This window comes from Bufo gargarizans, chromosome 11 (genome assembly GCF_014858855.1).
Source record: "Bufo gargarizans isolate SCDJY-AF-19 chromosome 11, ASM1485885v1, whole genome shotgun sequence".
Lineage (NCBI taxonomy): Eukaryota > Metazoa > Chordata > Amphibia > Anura > Bufonidae > Bufo > Bufo gargarizans.
Genome location: NC_058090.1, coordinates 56,965,234 through 56,990,513, shown reverse-complemented (window position 1 = coordinate 56,990,513; position 25,280 = coordinate 56,965,234). Strand labels below are relative to the sequence as shown.

Below are 25,280 nucleotides of genomic sequence, written 5' to 3'. Positions count from 1 at the left end.
TGGAATGCACATGGAATCTATCAATATGTTGAGGACATAAATATAGACACCGCTGTGTGCATGATGCCTTAGAATGTGTGGTCCAAAATTCATTCCTGCATTATGTGACTATTAGGCTCATCATCCTTAGGATACTTACTTCCCCTTGTTTGTGATTGCTCTGCAATTTCTTGGTTACATATAGTGCCACTGTCCATCCATGCCCATATTCATTCCCATCCCACTCATAGGACCTAGAGGAGAAACAGAACAAGACGTTATACTCACCGTCATTACAGTAACGTTTCGGAGAATCTAATATAAATCGGAACTGATCAGTAATATAAATGATCTATATTGGGGAGTGAGATTATTCTACGTCTTCAATATTTTTTTATGGATGAGCCTTGTTTATAAAACTGATGCAAAAAGAGTTGTCACCCCCTGCAAGTAATCGGATTTTACTGGCCATTTTCAAGTGTCAGGTCCGACAATGAAGCAATTACTGGTTGCAATGGGTAACATAATAACAGGGAAACCATCAACAATATAGCTTCATATTCTGCGTTCATGTAAACCATGGGAGAAATAAGTCTATTGTATATGATAAAAAGGTGCAAATTGAATGTCAATGAGGAAGTCAGTGAAAGGCTTTAGGGGGCGCTATACAATCAGAGATACATATAGATAGATATAGGTATTACACAGGAATCTGTTGCTAGGTCTCCAGTTTTAATCATTTTCTTCAGCATTTTTCACCTCGCTAGTTTTTACAACATAAGCAATATATATACATAGATACACGGTGAATGCAGATATGTATTTATTCACATATTGCCCTCATCCTCCACACTTTTTACAGTCACAGCACATAACATAGAAGTCCTAATTTATGAAAAGTAAAGTCAGTATTGCCAATAACAGGCATAGCAATTCCATAGAAGAAGACATGCGAGTGGACAATTGTCCAGGTTAGAAAATTCACTTCCATACTGAGTGTTAGGAAATTCTGAGTTTATAGATCCGATGTTCAGGATCCTCATATCTTGTTGTCTCTTGGGACCAGTCCTGTCCTACGTTACACAGACAACACCTTGACTTAAATGGGCAGTGGGTGCATTGTTTAATGTTTCCTGTGGGGGCGCTGCAGGGAAATTGAACATTTAGGGCTGTATTTGACCTGCAGAGGGTTGCACAGATCATCGCTAACAAGAGTTCAGAGGAATGATGATCTGCCTATGTAGTAGTGCCGCTGGTTACCTGATGAACAAGCAAACAAGCACTAAACTGAGGGCAAACAAAGGGCATGAGACAAGTGATGGCATTAGCGATCGCTTCTCCCTATACTGTGGAGGAGATCGCTGCATGTAATGCTCATCTGCAGGGGTAATACAGCCCTTACTGTCACCTTTCACTACAGATTTCAGCTGATGGGTGGGATCTCAGCAGGGGGACGCTTTGACACCTGTACCAAGAAGGGATTTTCCAAAGTGGAGAACCCCTTTAAGCAATAGCAACTAATCAGCTTTCAGTGATCTACCTTATTGTGCAGGAACCAGTGGTCTGTTTGGCGGCTATGGCTTTTTGGCTGCACTTGTTTTCATAAATGTGCAGCACTAATTTATTTTATGTGAGACAGAGTTTTGAACACAGATTTTATATACGTAGATTATTGTAGGTGTAGAACCTGTGGACTACCTAAGTCAATGGATGAGGATCCCAGTCGTATCAACAAGATGAATAGAAAGATCATATCTCACCTGCAGGTCGGATCCCCATATGTTGCTGCCCGTCCAACACAAAACTTCCCATAGGCTGCCCCTCTGGACTATATGCTGCTCCTTGGCTCACTGAAGGATCAAGAAGAAAACCTGATTGTGGTCAAACGTGGACACAGAGAAGGAGAAAGAAGAGAAGACATACCGAAATATCAGCAAAAGTTCCAGTTTTAGGACTGAAACACATACTTCAAACCAACAGAAACATGACAAGCATGACATGAAGGCCTTGTGTGTGTAATACACTGACAGCTCTATGTGAATATGTGATGGACATGCATATAACCTAATGGCAAAACCATGTATATTCCCCATCTTCAGCTGTGGTGATTTTTTTGGTGACACAATATTTTAATAAAGCTTCTGAGATAGGAGTGGCATGGTTGGACTGGTACCAGGCTTCTTTCCTACTTCCATATAGACTGGTTGCTAAGGACACTGCCCAATGGCCCCAGTCCTTCACAGCAAGTCCATAGCAACAAGTCTGTCTCACGTTATTTGTGATGATGAATTGGCACTAAACTGAGGGCATGAAGACTTTAACCTAGGGAATGTGTTGGCTTACATGTGGTATTTGTCTTCTACCAATGGTCATTGCTAGTTTAAAAAAATAAATGAATAAAATATATATATATATGAAGATGACTATAGTCATTCTGACCACTGTCCGTGGACATGAGGTTTTCATTGGCGGATGGCCTGCCAACTGTCTAATGTCGTTGGGCCCCAGCAGACACCTCCAGACATTCGTAACAAAGTAAAGGGTTGACATTTTTGGATGATTTCCTCCCCAATATGTGTGGCATCAGTGGTGTCTGGCAGCAGCGAGCCCCTCCCAGCAATGAAATAACATGCACATTCAGCCGATTTCTTAAGTGACAGAAGTCTCTAAGGTTTATGAATGCAGATATCAGGAAAGGGCAGTAATACCAACTGGAAGGAAAGGAAAATCCTTTCCAAAATGAGAGTTGCATGTATATTCATAGCAAATTTCATTGTAACTCTGGTCATTAAATGAGTTTGGTGGCATTTATAATGGGAGAATTGCTTCCAAAAAGAACATTACCCCCCTTTTACAATTGCCCCACACACATTCTCAGTCTACACCTAAAAATAAAGCCCATGGTATAATACAATTCCAGCCAGTTGTGTGTGAATAGACAGTCAATGAATGCACACAATAGGCTGCATATGGGAAAGACTTCCTTATACTGCCAAGAGCTGTTAGATGGCACTGGGCAGAGGCAATGAGAGATTTAACCCTTCCATGGCAAAATCACCTGCTCCAGCGCGATATGGGTTAAACTGCTTCTTAGTGGCCCAGTACTTTGCACCAATTAACGGCCTGTGAGGAGGAGGGGATGCAATTGAATTGAGAGCATGCTGGAAATCTCCAATTAGCACCAATTAGCTGCTCCCTATGGTGGGATGCTGAGACTTAAAGCGGGTAAGATTGCCCCCTCTTCTTGTCTCTACTGTCTCACAGAATGTCTTGCTGTGGCATTTTATTTACTACCCATTGAACCCCTCTCTGTTTCATAAACCTTTTGACTGCTGGAAGGTTCTGACAGGAGCTTAACCCGTTCAATGTCACCTGGGAGATAGGAACTTGGCACCTTACCTGCTCGATTAGACTGGTCAATCATCGGCTGGACTATTCGTCTTCTAGCATTAATAAACCTGTAACACAGGAGAGGATGTCTTTTTTAATCTGCACAAATCTTCAAAATGTTCATCAAAGCAGAATCAATGGAAAACCACAAGATGCTAAGGTGATGGACTGCATTTGGAAGTTCTTAATGGATCAGCAGCAGTATGGAACAATGAATAGTAAGAGAAGAAGTAGGAGCCCCCCTAAGGAAAGTGAATGTGCTGCACATTGAGTGTGTTTGATTTTTTTTAAACACTCCTGAAACATCAAGAAACTCAATAAGAACCTGCAGTTCCTTAGGTTTCTTCTACAACAGCGTATTTGAGGTCCCAGCAAAGATGTTTCTGATTTTCCAATGTGCAGCCCTAGCCCCATGCTTTCTGATCTCTCTGCATAAGCCCACTCCCCACCCAGTCCACCCTAAATGAGGTCCAGGCTTTTTGTTTTCACGTGGCCTCAGCGGGGTCAGCAGAGACATCCATTAAACTGTCTCATGTTTTATTGCCAGCCTTACAGAGCCGTAGAGCTCCAGGAGTAAGACCCCCCCTCCCCTACTGCCCAATACCCACCACCTCCTGCTGACCCAAACTTTTAAAGCTAGGGGTCATACACAGGTCAGTGCCAACTTGGGTTGATTTCTGGTGTTGATTGGTAGCCTTGAGCTACACAATGTTTTATAACCTTGGCACATTTTGCTGGCAATGAATATTAAAATATTGATGTATGACCATGACAGCATTGCCAGTAAAAATTATTTGAGCAATTGCTGGCTCTTGTGGCATAGTATATGCTGCCAGTGCTTTAAGGACTAAGGTAGTGATTTAAGAAGCAATTTTAACTTCTATCAGTTTATATGTTGGAAATTAACAAAATGCTCAAAGACGTCAAAGATTGCAGTTGGACCAAAATGAAGTAATGTACCGGAACAGTAGCTCCAAATGGTTAGCACGCTAGTCTTCTGATTCTTTCTGGATGGGGCTCATGGTGCCAACACACTCCATATTGCCTTCCCCTAAGAAGCAGAAGATGGCCCATTTCATAGGGAGGAAACCCACATATATTTGACACATAAACATACTAACTCCATATGGTGTTCGGGTTGGAGTTGACTCTACGGCAATGCTAAAGTCTGTGCAACCCTCCTTCAAGTGTTTGTGTATTCTATATTTATAGGAAAGTGTGACTTATGTTTATTCTAGATTCACATTAAAGATAACACTTAGATTAGTGTTAGGAGCAGAAGTGGTATAAATTTATACAAAGAGGAAGAGCAAATAGATGTAGAGCAGTTGCTCTATGTATGTATGTATATATATATATATATATATATATATATATGAACTGAATATTTCATTAGTAGCTGCAATTCTGTTAAAAGGGTCCCACGTTAAGAAATGCAAGAGCAGTAGCAAGGGAAACCCTCTTGAGATGACACCAGGGTTTTGAGCGGGTTTCAATGATTACTCCTATTGGCCCTACCGGAACCTCATCAGACAACCTCCTGTTGTACCGAACTGTAGGCAGAAGAATCCATGAAAATGGAAGGTGATACAAACACATGAGCAACTTGCAGAGATTGGCAAAGATCCAAGGCCGACATGAAAAGGTTGCCGCACAATTCATTTAGACCTGTTTCATAACATCATCTTAGATGAAGAATCCTAACAGAAACCGAGGTTTGTACAGTCAGAGACTAAAGCTGAAGTAAGGTTTTGGGGTTCTACTTCTAAACAAAAGGGTTTATTAGGAATGTGTGGAAGGAGAGAATGACAGATTTATCAGCTGTTAGACAGTGAAGGGTTAAAGGTGCCCAGGGCAGAGCATAAACCTGGACCCAGGGGGCTGGCATGCACCATTTCTGTTTACCAAGACGGGTGTGAGGGGAGCAGGGTGTGTATTCTAACATGTGTTTAGTATTAAATACATGGGGGATTTTCCCTCCGCCCTTTCCCTAAAAGTAGGTAGTAATGGTCCCCCATTTGACAAGGACATGCAGAGCTATAAGTCACTGGGCCGTTAAGGCTGGATTTAATTTAGATAGTAATCCCAGAATGAGTGCCTGCAATTTTTCATGTTACCTTAACTGGTAATTGTTGCCATTAATCCTCTGTGTTTTGAGTTAAACAAATAAAAGTACTAGTATAATGCAGACCCCCTTAGTCCACACTCCACACCTCCTATGGATTAAAAACATGGCCGCCCTTCCAAGGCACACATACTGTTACTGTACCTGGAGTGTTCATGACACCAATAAATGATAGGACTGTAATGGATCATTCAGCTGTCATTGTGGGACAGAATCAAATCTACATGAATGGGCAATCCACATTTGAGACTGAGAGAGGACACCAGAACTTGGACTTAAATATCTTTATCATTACTGGGCATTAAGGCTTTAACCTTTATGTATAAATGGAAATGTCTTGCCAACATAGGTACCATAAAGCTGGTACTGGAAGTTAAGATCAGCATCACTGAAAGCACAGATATGTAGCAAGATTGCCTTCATCCACCAACAAAGACCCTATGAGGCCTGCAAACCATTATGGTTCCCCACCCCCAACACACCTCCAGCTCGGCACTCAAGCCTGTCTTCAAACAAGTCATTAAATGGAGGGTTGAAGGTTCAAACAGGGGTCATTTCTTTGGATACTACACAGAAATGTTTAGTAAACTGGGAGCTCTCTACTGATTGCCCTCCGCCATGTGTGCCTAAGTATGGGGCCAGCTTAAAATGCATCATGAAACCTCTCGTATTACCGTAGCAAGGAACCCGAGTGTTCCCCCTTTTGCCTGGATCTTGTTTACAAGGAAGCATAAACCTAGTAGACACAAATGGATGACTCATATGACCAATGTAATGCTGGTGGTTCTTTCTCATGTCGATCGGCATTTGTGTTCCATATTTGACTGTACCACACTATCTTTGCTATTTGTACAAAATAGAGCCTTAAGCGCTCACAAGAATAGATTAAAAATGGTCCCAGGAAAGAAATATACAACTTCTCTTCAATGGGATGAGATAGCAAATGACCCAAGGTTCTTCCAACAGGTCCAAAATCAACTGGATGTTTGAGATGTACAATTCCTGCAGAGGTCGGCCACAATAGTCTGATACATGGAATGTGTATGGTGTTATAGAGCCATCATGAGAGGCTAATTTATGGACATACCCAACATGTGGGAAGCATAAACCTAGTAGGTAAAGCAGATGGGGCCTACAAAGTTAGTAAATATGTTTTTATAGAAAATCTCTCTTAGTGAATCTGTCAGACCCCATGTAAGAAGGATGAAGTGTTGAAGGCCCCTTTTACCACGTCTTTCCGAACCCTACTTTTTAATGCAATTTACACAAGAAAACTAGTGTAAATGCATTGATGCAGAACCCTCAATGGTAAAGAATTATATCTCCATTGAATTGAAAGGGAAATTCTGAAGACAAGCATGTCTTAGTTTTTTTTTTTTTGTATTGTCTAAATGGTCATTTGTGCTATGTTAATAGAGTATTATCTGAGGGCAAGTGAAAGAGTAATCTATGCACCTGTATCATTAGATTTCAATTTCTATAATTTCTCCTGGGTGCCACTTCCCAGGTGGCTCTGGGGAGGCAGATGGTTCTTGTTGCTTCATTTATTGAGGGTTTTGCATAAGATTCGTACCCGTGGAGGAGAAGATAGCAAGTCCTGGCTCCATCATTCCTGATAGTTTGCATATCAATCTGATTTGCATACAACTGGCCCTCTGCAACAGTGATTGATGGATGGGCCTTGAAACAATGACTGGCTGGAACTTATTTTGGAGCAAGTGACATATTGCCCTTGGTCACCAAGCAAGAGAAAAATCTATAAAGAAAATGTACTATAATCATATAAAGAGGGGGTTCCTGGTGACAAAATGAGTGGTAGTGGTACTGCTTTAATTCACACTGAATATTTGAATTGTCTACTGTGTACATACGATTGAATAGGACTTTAATTCTATTTTAATTCTATTTATCTATCTATCTATCCAAATAGTCCCTTTCAATATCTTGGAAACCATCCAAAAACAGAAATTTGGGTGAAGTGACATGGCACATTCCTTTTAATGGACAAAGCGAAAGAGGAAAAAAAACTGCCCATGGAAATGGAGCAATTACAGAGTGCAAGCTTTGAAGAGATGAAGGTGAGTGCAAGTCCTCAGCTTTCTATACCCCTGATTAGCTGTGAGGAAGATATTTTCGAGGTCTCTAGGAGAGATCTTTGGGCCAGATGTTACCTGTCCATCAAGCTGCAGAAGTGGACAAGTAGGCTGGAAGGGAGCATGTCAGAGCTTTGATCTGGGATAGGGGAACGGCTGATTTATGGAGTGGAACTCTGTTCATCCGTTCTGTTTTACTTTCTGTCCTAAGGCAGAACCACATATTGCAGAGAGAATGGAAGAGCGAGGTAGGAAAATGCACCGTTCTTTACAACATCAACAAGCTCTGACAACTGAAACAGGGTTTTTCTTGGCCTTAACAAAGCTCGCAGGCATATCCTTTGATGCTCCTGTTTTCCCCCTTGTGCTTGCTCTCTTCCTTTCTGTTCAACATACTACTTGCTGTTTAATTCAGCTCTTGTAAATGGAATGGACTGTGGCCAGTATGCCTGGGGCATAAATACACCTGTGTGTTCAGGATGTCAGCACATATGGGAGTGCAGAAGCTACAGCCAGGTCACTGATGGCTTTACCTGGACAGATTGTCCTCAAACAAATTCCAGCTCTTCATGTGCTACACAAGATCCTATTTTTTTTATTTTTCTATTACTACACGTAATCAATATAGACTTGTGCTACTAGTAAAGAGAATTCTTATAGTCACCAAGGTCTTGAAACTTCTCAAAAGGGTTACTTATCTCTGTGATCTAGGGGTGAGCGTCCTTCGTCCACAGGCTTAGTGCCTATAAAGTTCACCAATATAGTTTCCCTGAAGCTCCTCTACAGTTCTCATCCTCCTCTATCTTATATATTAGTGTTTTCCTCACCATTACACTAAAGAGAAGACAGCACTGTATCCCAGCACCATTGACACTGCATCCAATTGGTTATAGAAAGAATATCTGCCCATTAGGTTAAAATGTCCCATGTCAAAAACTTGTCTTTTGTTGAGACTTCAAATGGAAAAATTATTGTGTTCAATCAATAGCTAGCCGGGTTATCAATGGAAATGAGCTCACCACTCCTGACCACCACTCTTTCTGTCTTAAAGAAGCACTCCTACGAATATTTTTACGCCCTGCTCTGACAGAAAAGTACATGATATGATTGTAGTGAAGGTAATCTTCTTACTAGCGACTGTATTTGTGAGTTATCCCCTCCCTTCTGGTGCTCAGATGTGTCATGTGACTGACACTGACTCTATAACTCACATAGTGGCTTATGTGTGGACAGGAAGTCAGTTCCTCTATTTATTCCTATGAGACCGACATCAAGGCTGTCATAGGAATGAATAGAGAAACATACTTCCTGTCCACACGCTGTGTCTGTTGTAGAGTCAGTGTTGACTCTGACTCTACACATGACACAGCTGAGGACCAGAAGGGAGGGGATAACTCACAAATACAGTCACAAATACGGTAAGAAGGTTACATTCACTACAATCTATATCATATACTGCTTTAACAAGCCAAAGAATAAGACATTGTTTGTGGAAATGATTCTTTAAGGTGACAAAAATTGATGATTTCAACTATAATGAATGTCATTAGGGTGGATATTAACAACAGACAATGATTTCAGTGGCACAGTGTCATCATCGGGCCATGTTTGAATTTTTGTTACAATGAATGAACCACTGTTCTATAGAGAATATTTTATCTTTTTACACAAATGTAACTTCCAGCAATACATCAGCCGTCACCTGCCCATAGTAATTGGGAAGAGTGTACTGTGTATTGACACCCTGTTCCCCACTCCTCTAAGCAGCTCTGCAACTGCTGCCAATCGGTCCTACTCACATGTTAGGACAGGTTGCTGGTGGCCATTTTGAATCATTCCCTGAGAACCCCTTTAATGTGGTCCACCCTAAGTTCTCTTGATTGTTTATTTAGTAGACCTTTTATTAGACATCTTCTTTCAATTAATGGAATTTTTATATCCAAGGTTAGTTTCTCTTGTGGAGCCCAAATAGGTCTAAAAATCAAGACAAGCATTCGGCTGACCACTATGAAAACTATAAGGTGAGATTTAGATGGTACTACTAAACCTAGACTATGGGAATTCACTTTGCAGGACTATATAAGCCTAAAGCAGAATTATCCTTTATTTTGTGTCCTGCTGTGTGGACGGGTACAACTATAATAGTATCTCATCCTCAGGATAAATGGGAGACAATTATAATAACCTGTAAATGCAATGTATTAACAATGGGTTAAAGGGCCGAATAGCGGTCAGCACTTCCTAACGTCCTGCTCAAATGGTAGGGGGCAGACCCAGAAAGCACATTAAATAATGGTGGAAGCGTTAAAGTGAATCGATTAGTCTGGCTTAGTACCAGCTGGACAATGGTGCCATGTCCCAGGGGCCGTGGTTTCTCTGCAGGGTCTTGACCTTGAATTAAAGAATATGTGAAAGCTGTAAAGAGGCCAGAGTTTTCAGTAACGTGGGCAGCTCTTCTGTTCTCATACAGGGCACTCTGATCACTGGACAACCCACCACCCATACCTGTGTGATTTCTGCAGAGGGGCGTCCGTTATGTGTGGGCTGTAAATGTGACGGGGGGCCTATTAAAATTCAGTCTGAGTCTAATAAGATAGTTCACCAGTTCAATAGGAGCAGAGAAGAGCAATGAAATATTAAAACAACTGTAATATTTTAGTAACTTAAAGGTCAGATGTGTTGCTAATGAATCTGCAGCGTTAACCCTTTGTGATCTTGGATACATACAAACCAATGGCAGTGAAAGGGTTGTGTTGATTCCATTTATAACTAGGCTGAGTAATCCCATGCTGTACTTTAATTTGGTTTTAATTTTATGGGCCTCGCTTTAACTGCATGCCTTACAGACCTTTATTCCTTACAGGAACAGTTACCTCATAAACACAAGATCCGCCGCTTCCTATACACTTCGCCTTCCACCTTAAACTGCATTTCCCCTCTCTTTTGCTCTCTCTCTTTTTCTCTTCCACTTTTATTACTATGGCCTTTTCCATTTTTTCTGCTCCAAGCCTGGGACACAAATCTCGCTGCTATTGCAGTGTATGACATCTCCGCTCGTTTGCCGCTGCTCATTAACAAACAATACTGCTGTGAAATTGGTTTAATGACAAAGTAATAAAATTGCTATTCTGCTCACAGAGAGCCCGAGGCATTCTGAGGCAGGCTCTGGGTGCCAAGATGCATTAAGCTGCTTATTCGTAAAACAGGGAATCATCTGGTTCTAACCTCCCCTCCCTGTATACATTCTGCCTTTCATCTCCTGATAAAAAAAGATGTATTTTCATAGGTATTTCTCAGAGTCTATGTATGATATTGTTACAGAGCAGAAGTCTCTGGGTGAACGTTGGCATCGCCCTTTCACAAACATCATTCCAGGGCAGTAATGTCCTTCACACTGGAATGTACAGGAATGTTCTCATGCAGCCTCACTGGTACCCTCCAGCTTCCGAGTGCTACTATCAACTCTAGACAAATGGAGTGGTACTGTTACCCGGAGGAACAACCTACAACTACACCCAAGCTCCCCTCCATGCATATAGACAAATATGCATTACTTCAAAAAGAATATCTACAGATCATTGCCAGATCATGATAGCTACTTGATGGTCCAGAAGGAACCCATGCAGTCTACACACTAAGGTCATCCTGGCTCAGTGGAGATTTACATATAGTTAGAGGATTCATATGCCAATCCAACTTTCCGTTGTCATCCAATATAGCAAATGGAATTGTTTCTGTAGACTAGTATAGACCTATTAACTTCATGGGAAACTGAAAGAAGGTCTTGAGAAATTATCTGCCTATTTAGAAGAAAGCTAATGAGTTGGGTTATCATGATTCTTCACACAGGGCAGCTCTCCAGTAAAAACCTCTAAAGGCTTTATGATTGTTCTAGTTATTTCTCCGGTTGGCCGAATAGTTGGTGTGACTGCACATTTTTCACAATAATATGCACCCTCATATTGTGACGAGGGGACATCCTCTTTGTCTAGTGGAAAGAAGGTTTCTACATAAACATAGAAGAGGATTCTTTATGGTAAGAGCAGTGAGACTATGGAACTCTCTGCCTGAGGAGGTGGTGATGGTGAATTCACTAAAAGAGTTCAAGAGGGGCCTGGATGTATTTCTGGAGTGTAATATACTACAGGTTATAGTTACTAGAATTCTGGAGAAGTTGTTGATCCAGGGAGTTAGTTATACTGATTGCCTGCATGGAGTTGGGAAGGATTTATATTCCCTAAAATGATGAAAATTGGCTTCTACCTCATGGAGTTTTTTGCCTTCCTCTGGACCAACTTGTAGGATAACAGGCTCAACTGGATGGACAGATGTCTTTTTTCAGCCTTAGAAACTATGTTTCAAGGGCCATTAGTGTAGTAAAGACAAGCCCCAATAGTGTAACTACTGTAAGACACCATAAATAGGGGTCAGACTTGCGGTCTATACCAAAGCAATTGCTTCTTATCCTTTCCTACAGAACAAATCTTCTATCTTCCAAATAGATTTGAGTAAAACTTATTGTAAATTCTCCAAAAGACTGACTTAAAATTAATCTACACCACCCTGTTCTACACAAAACTCAATGAAACCCCCAAACTGAGGGTCTGACTCTTTTTCAAAAACAACAAGTAGTGTCAGTAAGGAGAGAGGAGGGGCGCTTTATTTGAGTTTGCACTCACCTGTAACCCTTTCACACTCTTTTCCGGCCTCTAATCGCTCATTATCTCTGTGTGAAGATTACCTGCCAATCTCCTACACAGTTTTAGTTCCTGGGACTGTCACCTTTAACCAGAATTAAACCTCAGTTTGCTCCTTGCTAATGGGACTGATATCTTATCTCCATAAGTTAGGGAGAGTTTCAAATCTCTTGTTTACCTTCAAAGGTGAAGGAGCGAATAAGACAAACAGACTTTGGCATTGTTTGCAGTATACTCATGTTTGTGCATGTACGTTTGCTGATATTCCTATATTTCTATCTATACCATGTTATATAGTGTAACCTTGTCAACTGGTGTATCCTCTCCTTCTTCATCGAGGGAGTGTTCACTATATGTACTAATTAGCTAATAACTACAAGCACGCTGGGACATTATTTTGCTTGATAGAAGTCCAAACCCTAACTAGATAACGTCAGATGCTAAATGCAATGAAAACAACAGACATACTGTATATATAGAAGTTTCTGGGGTGGAATTTTCTGCAGTAAGAGTCTGTGGTGTGATGTGTGATATGCACACTGGAAGTCATTTGTATACATGTGTCCCATGGTGGAACAATTTTGTAACATTTTTCCTGACACATATGTTCAAATTCACTACCAAGTTTTTTTAAATATTAATATTAGTATAGGAGCCAAATTATTGTGTAGCACGAGGTCTACACTCTACTTCTAGCATGAAAGTAGTGGTCTTGGACTAGAAAAAATGGGCCACTCCTGTCCATGGGCTGTGTCCAGTACTGCAGGTCTGCACCATTCAAGTCAACACAAGTCACCGCCTATGGGTAAGGCTGCATTTACAAAGTGTTTTAGCTGCAGGTCTTCCCATCGGGAGTTTACTGTAAAATACCTCAAACACTGTTCAGACATATACCATGACGGGTTCATTGACTTTAAAGAGGACCTTTCATGGTTTAGTATTAATGGAGATAAATACCTGTACTTGCAGGGTACCCCCCGCTGATGCTGCCACCCTGCCTGATTTTTTAAAATATGGCTCCTGCACCCCGCTGTGCCCCCCTCCACAGTTTACGTGCTCAGTATGCTAATACTGAGCATTGGTACAGTGAGGAGGAGACTTCAGGGTTTCTCAATGGGCGTCTCCTTCTCCCTGGCTGTAGTGCGGTCCAATCACAGTGGAGAGCGTCTCACAGCCAGGGAGAAGGCTAGTTTTAGTTTCCTCCCTGGCTGTGATTGAAATTAATAGGCCATGATTAGCTATAAGTGCACCCGTTTGGCAGATTATTAACGGTCATTAAAAACAGGTGCACTAGTGAAAAATTGCCTTTTAGGGGTTAAAACAAAAAAATGACCTCATCTACTTGCATGCGCAGAGACAGTTGCTCCTCACTTGATGCGGAAGCCACTAATAGGGGCATTTGGTATACTGTGGGACACTAAAGGGGCAGCAATAATTCTGGGAGGCACTAATGAGGGATTTATGCTGGGGGTACTATTGAGGCCATTAGTCACACTAAGGGGCACTGTGGAGGCCATGGGTCACACTGAGGGGCACTAAGGAGGCCCTTATTTATACTGGGAGGGGGCATTATGGGGGCCATTATTCATACTGGAGGGCCCTATGAAGGCCATGTGATGTGGGGGGCATTATGTATATTGTGCGAGGGTTGGGATGTTAAAAAAAAAAAAAGCCAATGAACGTCATCCGTTTTTAATTACCGTTTCTAACAGTCATAAAAGAACGGATGCATGGCTGTGAAACGGCCGTTACAAACAGACAAGATGGCCAGAAAATGGTTGCAAAATGGCCACGAAAAAACAATAGTGTGTCCGTTTTTAATGGCTCTTTTTGCTGTCATATGATTGTAGTCTAAGCTAGAGAAGCTGTCGTTTTAAAGTTTCACGTCAGTATCTAGACCGCTTACACAAGGCTTTATGATAAATGTAATATAGCCATGATTATGAATTGCTGTGATATATATGGACAGGATAAAATAAACTTCCAACATTCCCATTTGGATTGACAAATGTTCTGATAAAAGCACACACATCACATTCACATAATCTTGTATCTATCTCCCTATATTGAAAATTGGATTTTTATACTGTCACATTTTCCAGGCAGGAAATATAAAAGACAAGAAAAGAAAAGCCCTAATAGAGCATTCCCAAGTCCCAAAAAGAGAAGGATCTGTTGGCGAAGAAGCGCCTCTGCTTCTCCTCATACTGTGTTATCAGTCTCTTCTCTAGGTTAGCAGTTTATTTCTACATTAATCACATTGACAGAAGCAAGGCAACTCAATTTTCTGCCTCTCTAGCTAGGCACATCACTTTCTGTACTGCTCTCAGCATGGAAACGACTGCATCTAAGCTGTGGTTACTGGTTTAATTGAAATGCTATCCACACTATAGGGTGCATTAAACTCTGATAACAGCCGTTCCTGTGGCCAACTTAAGTAGCTTGAAAAAAAAAAATTGCCCAACTGATAAGTCAGACAAACCAGCTAGTTCTCCGAGCGTGTCTCTCATTGTGATCCGTAAAAAATGGGGGGGAAAAAATGAATCAGAGAACCACGAAAATCAATTGACCTGCGGGTGGCTCATCAGGAGCTCAGGCTGATAAAGCTAACGGCTTTGTTGGTGTCTGCCTGCCTGCACACCACAGATAGAGCACTTTGTAAATGAACCTGCTTTGATAAATATATTAAGGGAAGCTGTGAATAAAAGGCGAAGGTTTCTCATTTGTAAATACAGAGCCGGCTACATGGAATTAGAATGATAAAATAGAGTCCCATGTAATTAAGTTTGTATTAGTACTGAAATCCGTGCAAATACTCTCCCCGAATTCTGAAAGAGAACTGTCGTTTCAATTAATCTGAACATCACCCCGAAATGTCGGGAACAAAATTAAGCCTGTGATAAAAACCGGGGCCTGTATTTTGATAAGTAAATCCAATATCATTTCTTTGCGGCTCTGATCGTTGTCTGAAAATCCTGCAGCTTCTCTGCCTCCCCCCTCCTTCCCTATGTCTCTCTCATCCAGCCCTACCGTCAGAGGGCTAATCCACACAGAAAGGTATCCGTTCTAAAGCTGGCTGTGAAATATCAAAGCAGGTCGTGTGTTGTCAAGATGGGCCGAGAAATCACAAAACACAAATCACAGCAAATCACAGCGGCCTGCTCCCAATCTTCAAGGCCCCCTCCGTGTCCCACTCAAGACCTCTCACAGCAGCACTGGAGAATATATAGGCCTAGGAGGAGTCCGCTAAGTCATTCATAGGGGATATAGGGAAAGCAATTATGAACTGCATCTGCATTAGATGTTCTGCTAATTGACTGGTTCCAGGTGACTTCATGACCCTATGAACAAATTCAATTATATATAACACTTGGGATAGCCAGGCGATAAGAAATAACCTGAAACTCTAAGGCCGAGTTTACACATGTTTGGTCCAGACGGATGGAAACATAAGACAATATATTTCTATCTGTTAAATGTATCCATCTTTAATGCCGTCAAATCTTTATTTAAAAAAAGAAAGGTTTCGGAAAAACCGATACTTTTTTTGTTTTAAAATGGCCACAAATGTATTGAAACGTATGTAAATCTGTCAAACAAAAAGGATAGATAACCACAAAATTACATACTTTTGTATAGGTTTTTGTATTTACTGTATAAAATGTCTAAATGTATCCACCTGACGTACAGCAAAAACGAGATGTGAACAGCCCCTTAAACTTTAGGGAAACCCTCAGTGGTTCTATATCAGCTAATACGTTTTAGCCATCGGCACAGTGAACTGCGGCTGGTAACGCAGTGGTAAACACCACATGCGGTTTTTCCAATGCATTTTTTTTTCCAATGGCTCAAAACGTCAGCAAAATCGCCCTGTGGGAACCCAGTCTAAATGCCATTGTACAGAGCGAGACCACTCTGCAGAACATATTGGAGGATTCCAGAGGAGTGTATGTGAGTAACTATATTCTTAAGGAATAAGGGCATGTTCACATATAGCCGATATGCTGCCTGTTTTCCATGCGGATTTGCAGGTGGAAGAATTTCATCCACACGCTGCAGAAAAAATTGACCTTCGGTGTAGATTCTTTCTATAAATTTGCACAGTGAATTTGACCCTTTGCAGGCTTAGGGTGACGTGGAACTGGCAGAGGATTTGTTGCAGATTTTGCCGCAAATTCACAATAAAAATCGCTGACGAAAAATGTGTCCATGGGGACGTATCCTGAAGATGTGCCTACCATTGATTTACCTGTTATTCAATACAGCCTATATAAACCCCAAACATATGTACCCCAAAGGCAGGCACATTGCGGGTCTGCTATCCTGATCATTTCTAGGATTATTTGACCAGTTCCCAGTCTACTCTGCCACCCTTTAAAGCTACCGGAGACACTTCTGGTGCGGTAGTGTATCATGGCATGTTTCTTAATATATAAATTGCTGGTCAAGGCTAAGTGGGAGTATGAAGCACTTCCAGATGATTATGAATACTGAGGTTCTCTGAAATATAGAAGCCGAGAGTCCCTGCTGTAGAAAGCATAAATCAGCTTGTTAAAAGGCAACACCAAGTAGCTTTTAATCAAATGTCACAGACTGCAGCATTATGATTTTCCTCCCTCATTAAAAACAGAGCCATTGAAAGCATTATTGGAGACCTAGAAGAATTGCATCTGCTGTCCTCCACTGCACACGTCACCGGCCTCTCTCATCAGTGTACACATGAGGACTGACGAAGGTGTACACAAGAGCTAGCCTAAAGCCAGAACGACATCAGAGAATGCTTGATATCAATATCATTAATAAGACGTATGGTTCCTTTGGTCAGATACTGGGTGGCCTAAAGAAAAAATGTAATTCACATGAATGGCGGTGAATTGCAGTACCAGACACGGCACACAGTCAAGGGTGGCGCTGCTGCTGGAAAGAAAACAGCCCCTTTATTCTAATGCTGTTCAGCCCCTTTAAGAGCTTCTCCATTGGTAGACGGTAAAACTACTGTACTTTTTACACAACAGTCAGCCAAGAATTTCCCAAGGGTATGGAAACATTGCAGCAAAATATCTTAGCAGGTAGATCATTTTAGATTGAATGAAGACATCAACTATATGGTGGATGGGTTCTCATTACTTACCAGTTATTTACTTGCAATATAGTCAGCCCTGTGTCTTGTGCTAACTGTTTCTTCTGTTCTTCTGAAGGGTATGGATGCTGTAATAGAAGAAACAGAGACCTTGAGTTCAGGTTGTGCCAAAATACTGTTCGTGGCATCTACAATATATATATATATAGTGTGTGCATATACATACATATTCTCTGCACCTTAGGGTATCATAAACACATTATACTTTAAAGTATATGACAATACACATTAATGTGGGCAGAACCTGTCAATTTCATCAGGCCCATCTGCCCATCTGATGTGTATGAGGCCTCCTGACTCTCCCTTGATGGCAGGTGTAGAAAAGAATCGGGCTGTTCGATTTCAACATGCCTGATCATCTTGTTATCAGGAGACGTAAGCCACCCCCAGAGGAGTCTGGTAGCGGTTTACTCCAGATGCATGCTCGGTCAAGCGTGCTTGTATATGGGGGGGTCACGAGAGAAAGCATGGGTATGACCAGCCTTAGATATTTTTTGATACCATTACCCTGTATTTCTAAATGATCTCAATAGGTAAACAGTCTTAAATGTCATTTTTAATTTAACATTGGGGTTTGATCCCCTTCCCAAATAATACCTTTAAGGCTGATATTAAGTTAATGCCGATTGTTTGGAGGGCGGACTTGTGGTATGAAACACGAATGCATATTACTGTGCACTGGATGCCCAAGATGGAAAGAAACACAGGCTTTACAAAGACGAGCCATAAATCAGAGTTTAGAAAGCGGGGCAGTCCGTCTCCTCTCTGCTCCTATGACATGGGTCTGTGAAAGGGCACTGGAGTCCCATCCCTTGTGTTTGTACTGCGCCGCTGTTTGCACAGGCTGGAATGCTCCATTGCCAATACATTAGCCCAAGTCGAACAATAAATATCATCCATTCAGCACCAAGCAAACTTTTTCCGCTTCTATGAAGGAATTAGTGAGGATGGGCTTAAAGGACGGCACTACAATGGGTTACATGAGTGTTCCCTCTTCCAAACATTGCCCGATAGGAACTAAACCAGCAGCTTATTGTTTGTCTGCCAAATGCATATATATTGGGGCTTCAGGAAAAGAAAGAGGCACTTGGATGCAATTTGTGATGCAGAGCTGAGTGTAATAGTATGTAATTGTGACTAATGACATAGAAGGGTTCTGCCTGGTCGAACTGGCAGTGGGGCACTGGAGCACTGAGGCAGGACAGGGTTAATTCTGTTTGTATGTATACCCCAGGCTTTTAATATCCTGCAAATGTTAACACAGAAAGATGATAATGCCAAGTTAATATGGGTTAAGGATAAAATGAAAATACATTTTTTCTGATTGCTGGGTGCTGACAAATTTTTGGCTTCCTCGGCAGCCTCTCTATTGAATTCATGTAATTACACCCTGGCTTTCCCCCTGTAAGCCCCCCTCTCTGCTCCTCCTCTCCGCCTGCCCATGTTGCTAATGACCTCCTCACTGTTATCAAAACCACTAATAGTTCTGGGCCCAGGGAAAAGCACTGATCAGGGCATATTGGGAAGCCCTGGGTAATTTGCATGGGGCTTGCAGAGTGCGCTCACACTCAGCTTGTCCCATCAGTGCTTGACTGTCAAAGGCTGTTCACAGCCTGTGTGATAAATGCTACATCTAACCCATAGACCCGCTCCCAACAATGCCACCGCCACCTATTCTCCTGGCGGTAATGGAGATAATGAATGAGCTCTGACGAGAAAACCCAGCTCATCACCATCCCAGGGTGGCTGGGAACAGAGTGCCTCCAAACTGCATGGAGAAAAAAGGCGCCTTAATTGGCTGAAAACATCATTTAAGAAAAAAAAAAAAGGAAAGGGGGGGGGGGGGGGGGGGTACGCGGTATGTTAATTTCACCCGCTGAGACTGTGCAAGTGCAAAGCTGTTAACTAGTTCTGTGCTCCATGACGTGGACCTCTGCTTGATTCACTCTTTAATCCCTTTGATGCAGTGCACTCCTTAGTAGCGCTTTGGGGACTTCCTTGGCCTGTACTTTGTGCCCTATACAGAATGAACAGTGACACAGAAAAAGAATCGATGGCAAATTGATTACAGGCCCTGCCCCTCCTGGTCCTCGGTGACATCCTGAATGCAGAGAGCACCAGGATTTACCCCGCCGCGCACACAAATAAAACACCACTTTACAGTGTCCTTGAACAGGGGTACTTGTCACTCTGATTATTCCTCCTAACAACATGCCTCTGCACCATTTTAGGCCATAATGAGCTCTTTGCAGTAGAAATCAAGCCATAAAGCCATAAGCCTTTAAATGGTTATGTAAACCCTTATGGTGCCAGCAGCTAAACCATACGTACCTACCATGGCATATAAATAACTTGTATGCCATTCTAACACATACCCCACAACTTTTTGGTCAGTCAAAAAGAGACACTTATGGTTCATTGTGCATATTTACACACTTCAATCGATTTCTTTTATACAATACGGCAAAAATTATCTGGATCAAATTGCATCAAATAAGGAAAAAATATACCAGGTGGACTAATATACAGAGAGGAACCGGACAAACACTTTCCGGATCAATATTGTAAATGCAATAATGCAAATCTATCCCTCAGATCAAAAAGAGGGACATTTAAGGAGCAAAGAGGGACAGAGGGACTTGGGTCAAAAGTGGGGACTATCCACCCAAAAGAGGCAGACTTGGGAGGTCTTCTCACACCATGATATTATGCATTGCTTTCCTGCACGGTATATGGGTGCCATGAAGGTGCCAGGATACGCCACGTGATAACCTCCAAAACACAGACATGAAGGTAATCTGAATCTGACCAGGAGCAGAGATAACCAATTATGAGACTCCTCTGATGAGAAATCGAGGTGATTAGAGCAGATTTTATGGTAATGTTTTATTATGGTTTCCTATTACTATAAGCATATTTCATATCCTGTACTACGACCTTCCAATAATGCAGAATATTTGATCATTTGGCACCCGTGGAAATTACTACTGATCTACATTGTTATGTCCGAAATAAATCACATTGCCATACAGACAAATCACATATCACTGTATAAACTGGCAAATGTGCCTTTCGGGGACCCTGAGAAAGCTGGGTGACAACCCTTGTGGCAGTTACAGTTTTGTAGCCATGTTGTCACCCAGCTTTCCTAGAACCTGATGACTGAGGGGTGCACACACATTGCTTTTTGTATATTCTTATAGGGATCTGGCGTTGAGACATAACATGGCCTAGTTTATCTGACAGGAAGACTGCCCTTGTTGCCCATAGCAACCAATCACAGCACAGCTTTTATTCTGTACACCACTGAGGAATAATAAGAGCTGTCCTGTGATTGGTTGGCAACAAGGGCAGTCTTCCTGTCAGATAGTTTTGATAAATGAGGACCATAGTGTCTATGGCTTTCTTGTATGACTGTGTAGACCTCTTTTTGTGCCTTTGAAAGAAATCGTGGTTGATCTTATTCTGCCAAATAATATATAAATTATGTTTTAATACTTTCCACACTAAGGCCGCATTCACATGAGCGATATGGAATATGTCAGGGTCTGTTCAGTGAAAAACGGATAGATTTTCATGCAAGTTCAATGGGGGAGATTTATCAGAACAGGTGCAAAGAAAAACTGGCCCATCGCAGCCAATCAGGTTGATCATTTAATTTTCCAAAGGCGCTCTAAAAAATGAAAGGTCAAATCTGATTGGTTGCTATAAGAAACTAGGCCATTTTCTCTTTGCACCAGTTTTGATAAATCTTCCCCAATAAGTTTTATCTGCGATTCCTCTCAGTGTTTCCTATTGCATCCATTTGTCACACACGTGAAGAAAAACTGAAGAATAACTATCTACTTCTCCTACCAACCATCAGTGAAAAACGCATTGCATCCAGATGCCTTCCGTTTTTTTTTTTTTACGCAGCCCCATTCATTTCTATAGGACAAGGGCTGTTTGAAAAATGCACAATACAGAACATGCTGCGATTTTTCCTGAACGCAAAGTGATAAACGACGCTCATGTGCACAGACCCATGGAAATGAATGGGTCAGGATTCAGTCCGGATGCTGGGCGTTTCGCAAAATGGAATGTATTCTGGCAGAAAACGTGCTCATGTGAAATTAGCCTAAAAGTTTCTGCACTTATTATTAGGGCTCATGCCCAAGATCTGATTCTCCACATCTGATCCGCATTCACTTCAATGGGACTGCAAAAGATGTGGACTGCACACTGTGACTGCCTCCGATGACCGCCACCGTACGTCTGTTCCGCGGCCCGTTTAGCGGACAAGGACATTTTTGAAGGAGTGAAAAAAAAAAATGTCTGCAGGCTCTCGGCCGGTATGCATGTTTTGTGTGGTTGTACAGGTAGAGTAGTAGTAGTACCAGCTGGTAGTAGTAGTCTTTACGTTGGGCCTGTTGTACAGCTGGTAAATATTGACGAAGGCTGTAATTTGTATCATAAGAACTGCAGCTCAGCAACAAATGACACGATGTAGCACATGTGAACAGGACCTGACATGACAATGCACGTTAAACATCCTGCTGCAGAACGCCCCCTGGATTCTCTACATCCTGGTAGCACTTAAGGAGTTAAATTCACATGCGCATGTGTCAGGAAGAAGGCAGAACGATCCCATGAAAGAGCTGGTGTGGGAGGCCACATCTCATATTAGAGATTATAATGCAAAATATGGGAACACACGATCAGCGTGGGCGTAATTAAATTAATTAGCGATATAAAGCACTCTGAGGGAAGTGTCTCCACACACAGAGGTATATGGATAAAACAGGTTTTAAATATTTAGTAGGAAGCCATCTGCTACATGCTGCTTTCTTCCCGAGAAATATAAATAAATAGATTTTATGGCTCAACCCTTGTGCATGCCCCTCGCCTCTGAAGAGGTTACATGCCCCTCTCCCTCACAAGATGGGGCACAGCGCGACCTGTTCTGGATGATCCCTGCCACCTTGCTGGATGGTAAGTTCCCTTGGTTTAGGTGCGGCTGTCTGTTCTGGGTACTAGTACTCTATGTGACTAATTATAATACTGATTCTTGCTGCTCATGCACAATCCAGCTGGCCAGACATCTAACCACATGACTCATTCTTCATGTGATTTTCCTGGACATTAGCCAAACTATTTTGAAAGTATATGGACTTGTTCACACGCGTGATGTACTGCTGCAGTGACCAGCCACCAAGGAAATGCTATATGTATATATATATACTAGGGTTGATTCGTAGGGTCCACCCTCCATACATACAGAATATGTGCGCGACTACTTTTAGTAACGCTATCACTGCACACCAGGGAAGTCATTTTAATAAGTGTTCACAAACGCTGCAGATTTTGTTCCGTGGAATTGCGTGTAAATCTGCAGTGTAATACAGTACCGGAAAAGTGGATGAGATTTTACCAACAGAACGAAAAACGGAAAAATTCCAAAACATAATTTGATTGATCGCAGCACATCAGTTTCTGCTCCAGATTTCCTTGAAATGCATAGTGTGAAACCTTGGCCAAATCTGCAGCAAAATCCGGGAAAAACCCACATGCAATTACAGCAAAATCTGTGGCAGAAAGTCCTCTACAGAAAATGCACCCTCATGGCTGTACCCTAATGGTAATTTCTCTCAATGTCAGCTTTATATGGGGTTGTCTTCTGCTGGACTTTTTAGGTCTCTTAGGCCACCTGCGCACAAGTGCTGGTGAATATACATAAGATCCATACGAATTTCCGTGCGGTTTTATGTGCATTTCTGCACCATATCTGCACCAAAATCAGCAATTTCTAACAGCAGTTTTTGGTGCGGATTTGATGCCGTTTTGCCGCAGATCTCACCGCAGCTAACTTGGAGATCCACACAGCAGGTCAATTTCTCTGGGCAGAGATTAGGTTAGGGACACACTAGGGACCCATATGGTTTTGCCCCCTGTCCACCACTGGTAACATCTATCCTTCCTACCTGGTCCTTATTTGGCTTCTTACTGTCTGTTTGTATGTACACCAGTCCCCATGTGAGGGACCCTCATGATTTTTTACTATATTTATATTAAAAGTTATGTTTTAGGTAGTTGGCCTCAGTGATAGCAATTTATCCAAGGAAACAATCTGCAGAGTACATGAGATTCGTGTCATCTTATATGCTTTGCTGTTACTGTACTACGCTGAAGTTTTTCCGCATTGAAATCCGCACTGAAAAACCGCACGTATTCCACAACGTATGTAGGTGGCCTTACTGAGTCACAAATGGGACCCATCAAAGGCCTGTTTGGTATCTCAGGTAAGGATTCACACAGTTCCGTCCTACATATATGTAGGCATTCCATGTGTCGTCGTGTGGTGCCTCCATATGGCACTGCTTTTTAAAGATGTTCTCCCATACATCTATTACTTTTAATACATAAAGTGGTATCTAGTGGAGCTTGCCAAGATTTTATTTTTCAGTTGCATTTATGCAAATTAAATCTTAGGCATTCAGAATTACAGAAGGATCCCATACATCTCAGTGTTTGTAATACACCTTGTGTGCATAAGGCCTAAAGCCCCAATATCCAGTGTCATGGAGAATATGGAGAAGAGGGTCACATAAGAATGCAATACCTACAACATGCAGCTATTAAAGCAAGAAAGTAACACATTCTCGAAAAATGCAGCAAACTATAATGTGATATGTGAATTGGCATTTTGCACATTTCTATTAGCATGGCATATCTGGGCATGAGATCTGCGGTCAGGTTGGGTTTTACCTGTTTATGCCTGATAGAAGCATGACAGCTTCTCATGTCACAGCAAGATATGCACATTATTAGAGATTGTCGGGCTGTTTTCAGGTGGCCATGATTTAGCTGGCAGTCATTTTTATTTTGTGGCCACTAGTAGTCAAACCTCTCCATCACCTCTTTGGGAAGTCCATCCCTTTACCCAGACTGGTTTGTGCATATTGGTCATCTTCTTGGAGAAAACCAACTCCTAGAAGACCACTTTTAAATGCAATTTTGGGTGATGTCTCAAAAGCATTTTAGTGCTATATGTATTTTACATGTATTACAATAAACAAGGAGATTATTACTGAAGAGTTCTATATACATTTTCTTTATATCCCCCGTGATATATTTTGTGTCCAGTTTTTTGTTAATACCAGTAAGATGCTTATTTTTTTCTTATAATGTTTTCTAATTCTTTACCAGCCCGGAAATGGTAACCGCCATGCCTGAAAGATGCAACAAGAGCATGGAGGTTAAGCCATTATCCAATCCCAGGAGTTGCGTTATCACAGAGCAGTGCTGTAATGCCTCAGTACCTTTGCGGGAACCTACTCTTTTAAAAGCTCATTACTAGAAACCCGCGTTTCCTCAAGGGCATTATGTGTCCAGTAGGCCTCATTTTAAGCATCTGAAACCTTCACTGTCAGACTATCGGAACGAGCTCTTTTATTTTTACCTAGGTCCACTTCCACTCAACTAACTGCATGCAGCAGCATTAACCCTTTGGAAACACCTCCCTATTGATTAGCGCTGTCCTAGGAGAATGTAATAGATATGAAATTAAATCATCATGGCACGTGCTAACCGGATGATGATCGACTTACAGTTCTATTTAAATTGGATTTATGAAGCCAAAATTGCATTTCATACACTGTGTTTGGGTGCACACTAGCAAACTGACATATCATAGACACATCATTGTATTTCCACTCCCCATGGGTGACACTTGTGGTCCTAGAATCCAGGACAATATCTTCCTAGAGCTCCTATGATCTATCCATTCCTTATGTTTGGGCACTCTAGTTTCCTACCTCAAGTTCTATGAAACTGACCATGTAATTGTAATTGCTTGTGAAACAGAACTTATATAGACT

General features: G+C 41.7%; 1 protein-coding gene across 6 annotated transcripts in view; it reads right to left on the bottom strand.

The window, feature by feature from the left end:
• Nucleotides 1-25,280, bottom strand: part of MEIS2 (Meis homeobox 2) — a 117,214-nt gene that overhangs the window by 5,589 nt on the left and 86,345 nt on the right. For 3 of the 6 annotated variants that reach the window (XM_044271877.1, XM_044271878.1, XM_044271875.1), the window contains exons 9-12: nt 17,416-17,492; nt 3,379-3,437; nt 1,740-1,850; nt 140-233 (exon numbers count right to left, since the gene is read on the bottom strand). In XM_044271877.1, the coding sequence (XP_044127812.1) occupies nt 175-233; nt 1,740-1,850; nt 3,379-3,437; nt 17,416-17,492 (306 nt within the window). In that variant the 3' untranslated portion in view covers nt 140-174. The remainder of the gene's footprint in view (nt 1-139; nt 234-1,739; nt 1,851-3,378; nt 3,438-17,415; nt 17,493-25,280) is intronic. The other 3 variants (XM_044271880.1, XM_044271881.1, XM_044271876.1) reach the window with 1 other exon arrangement.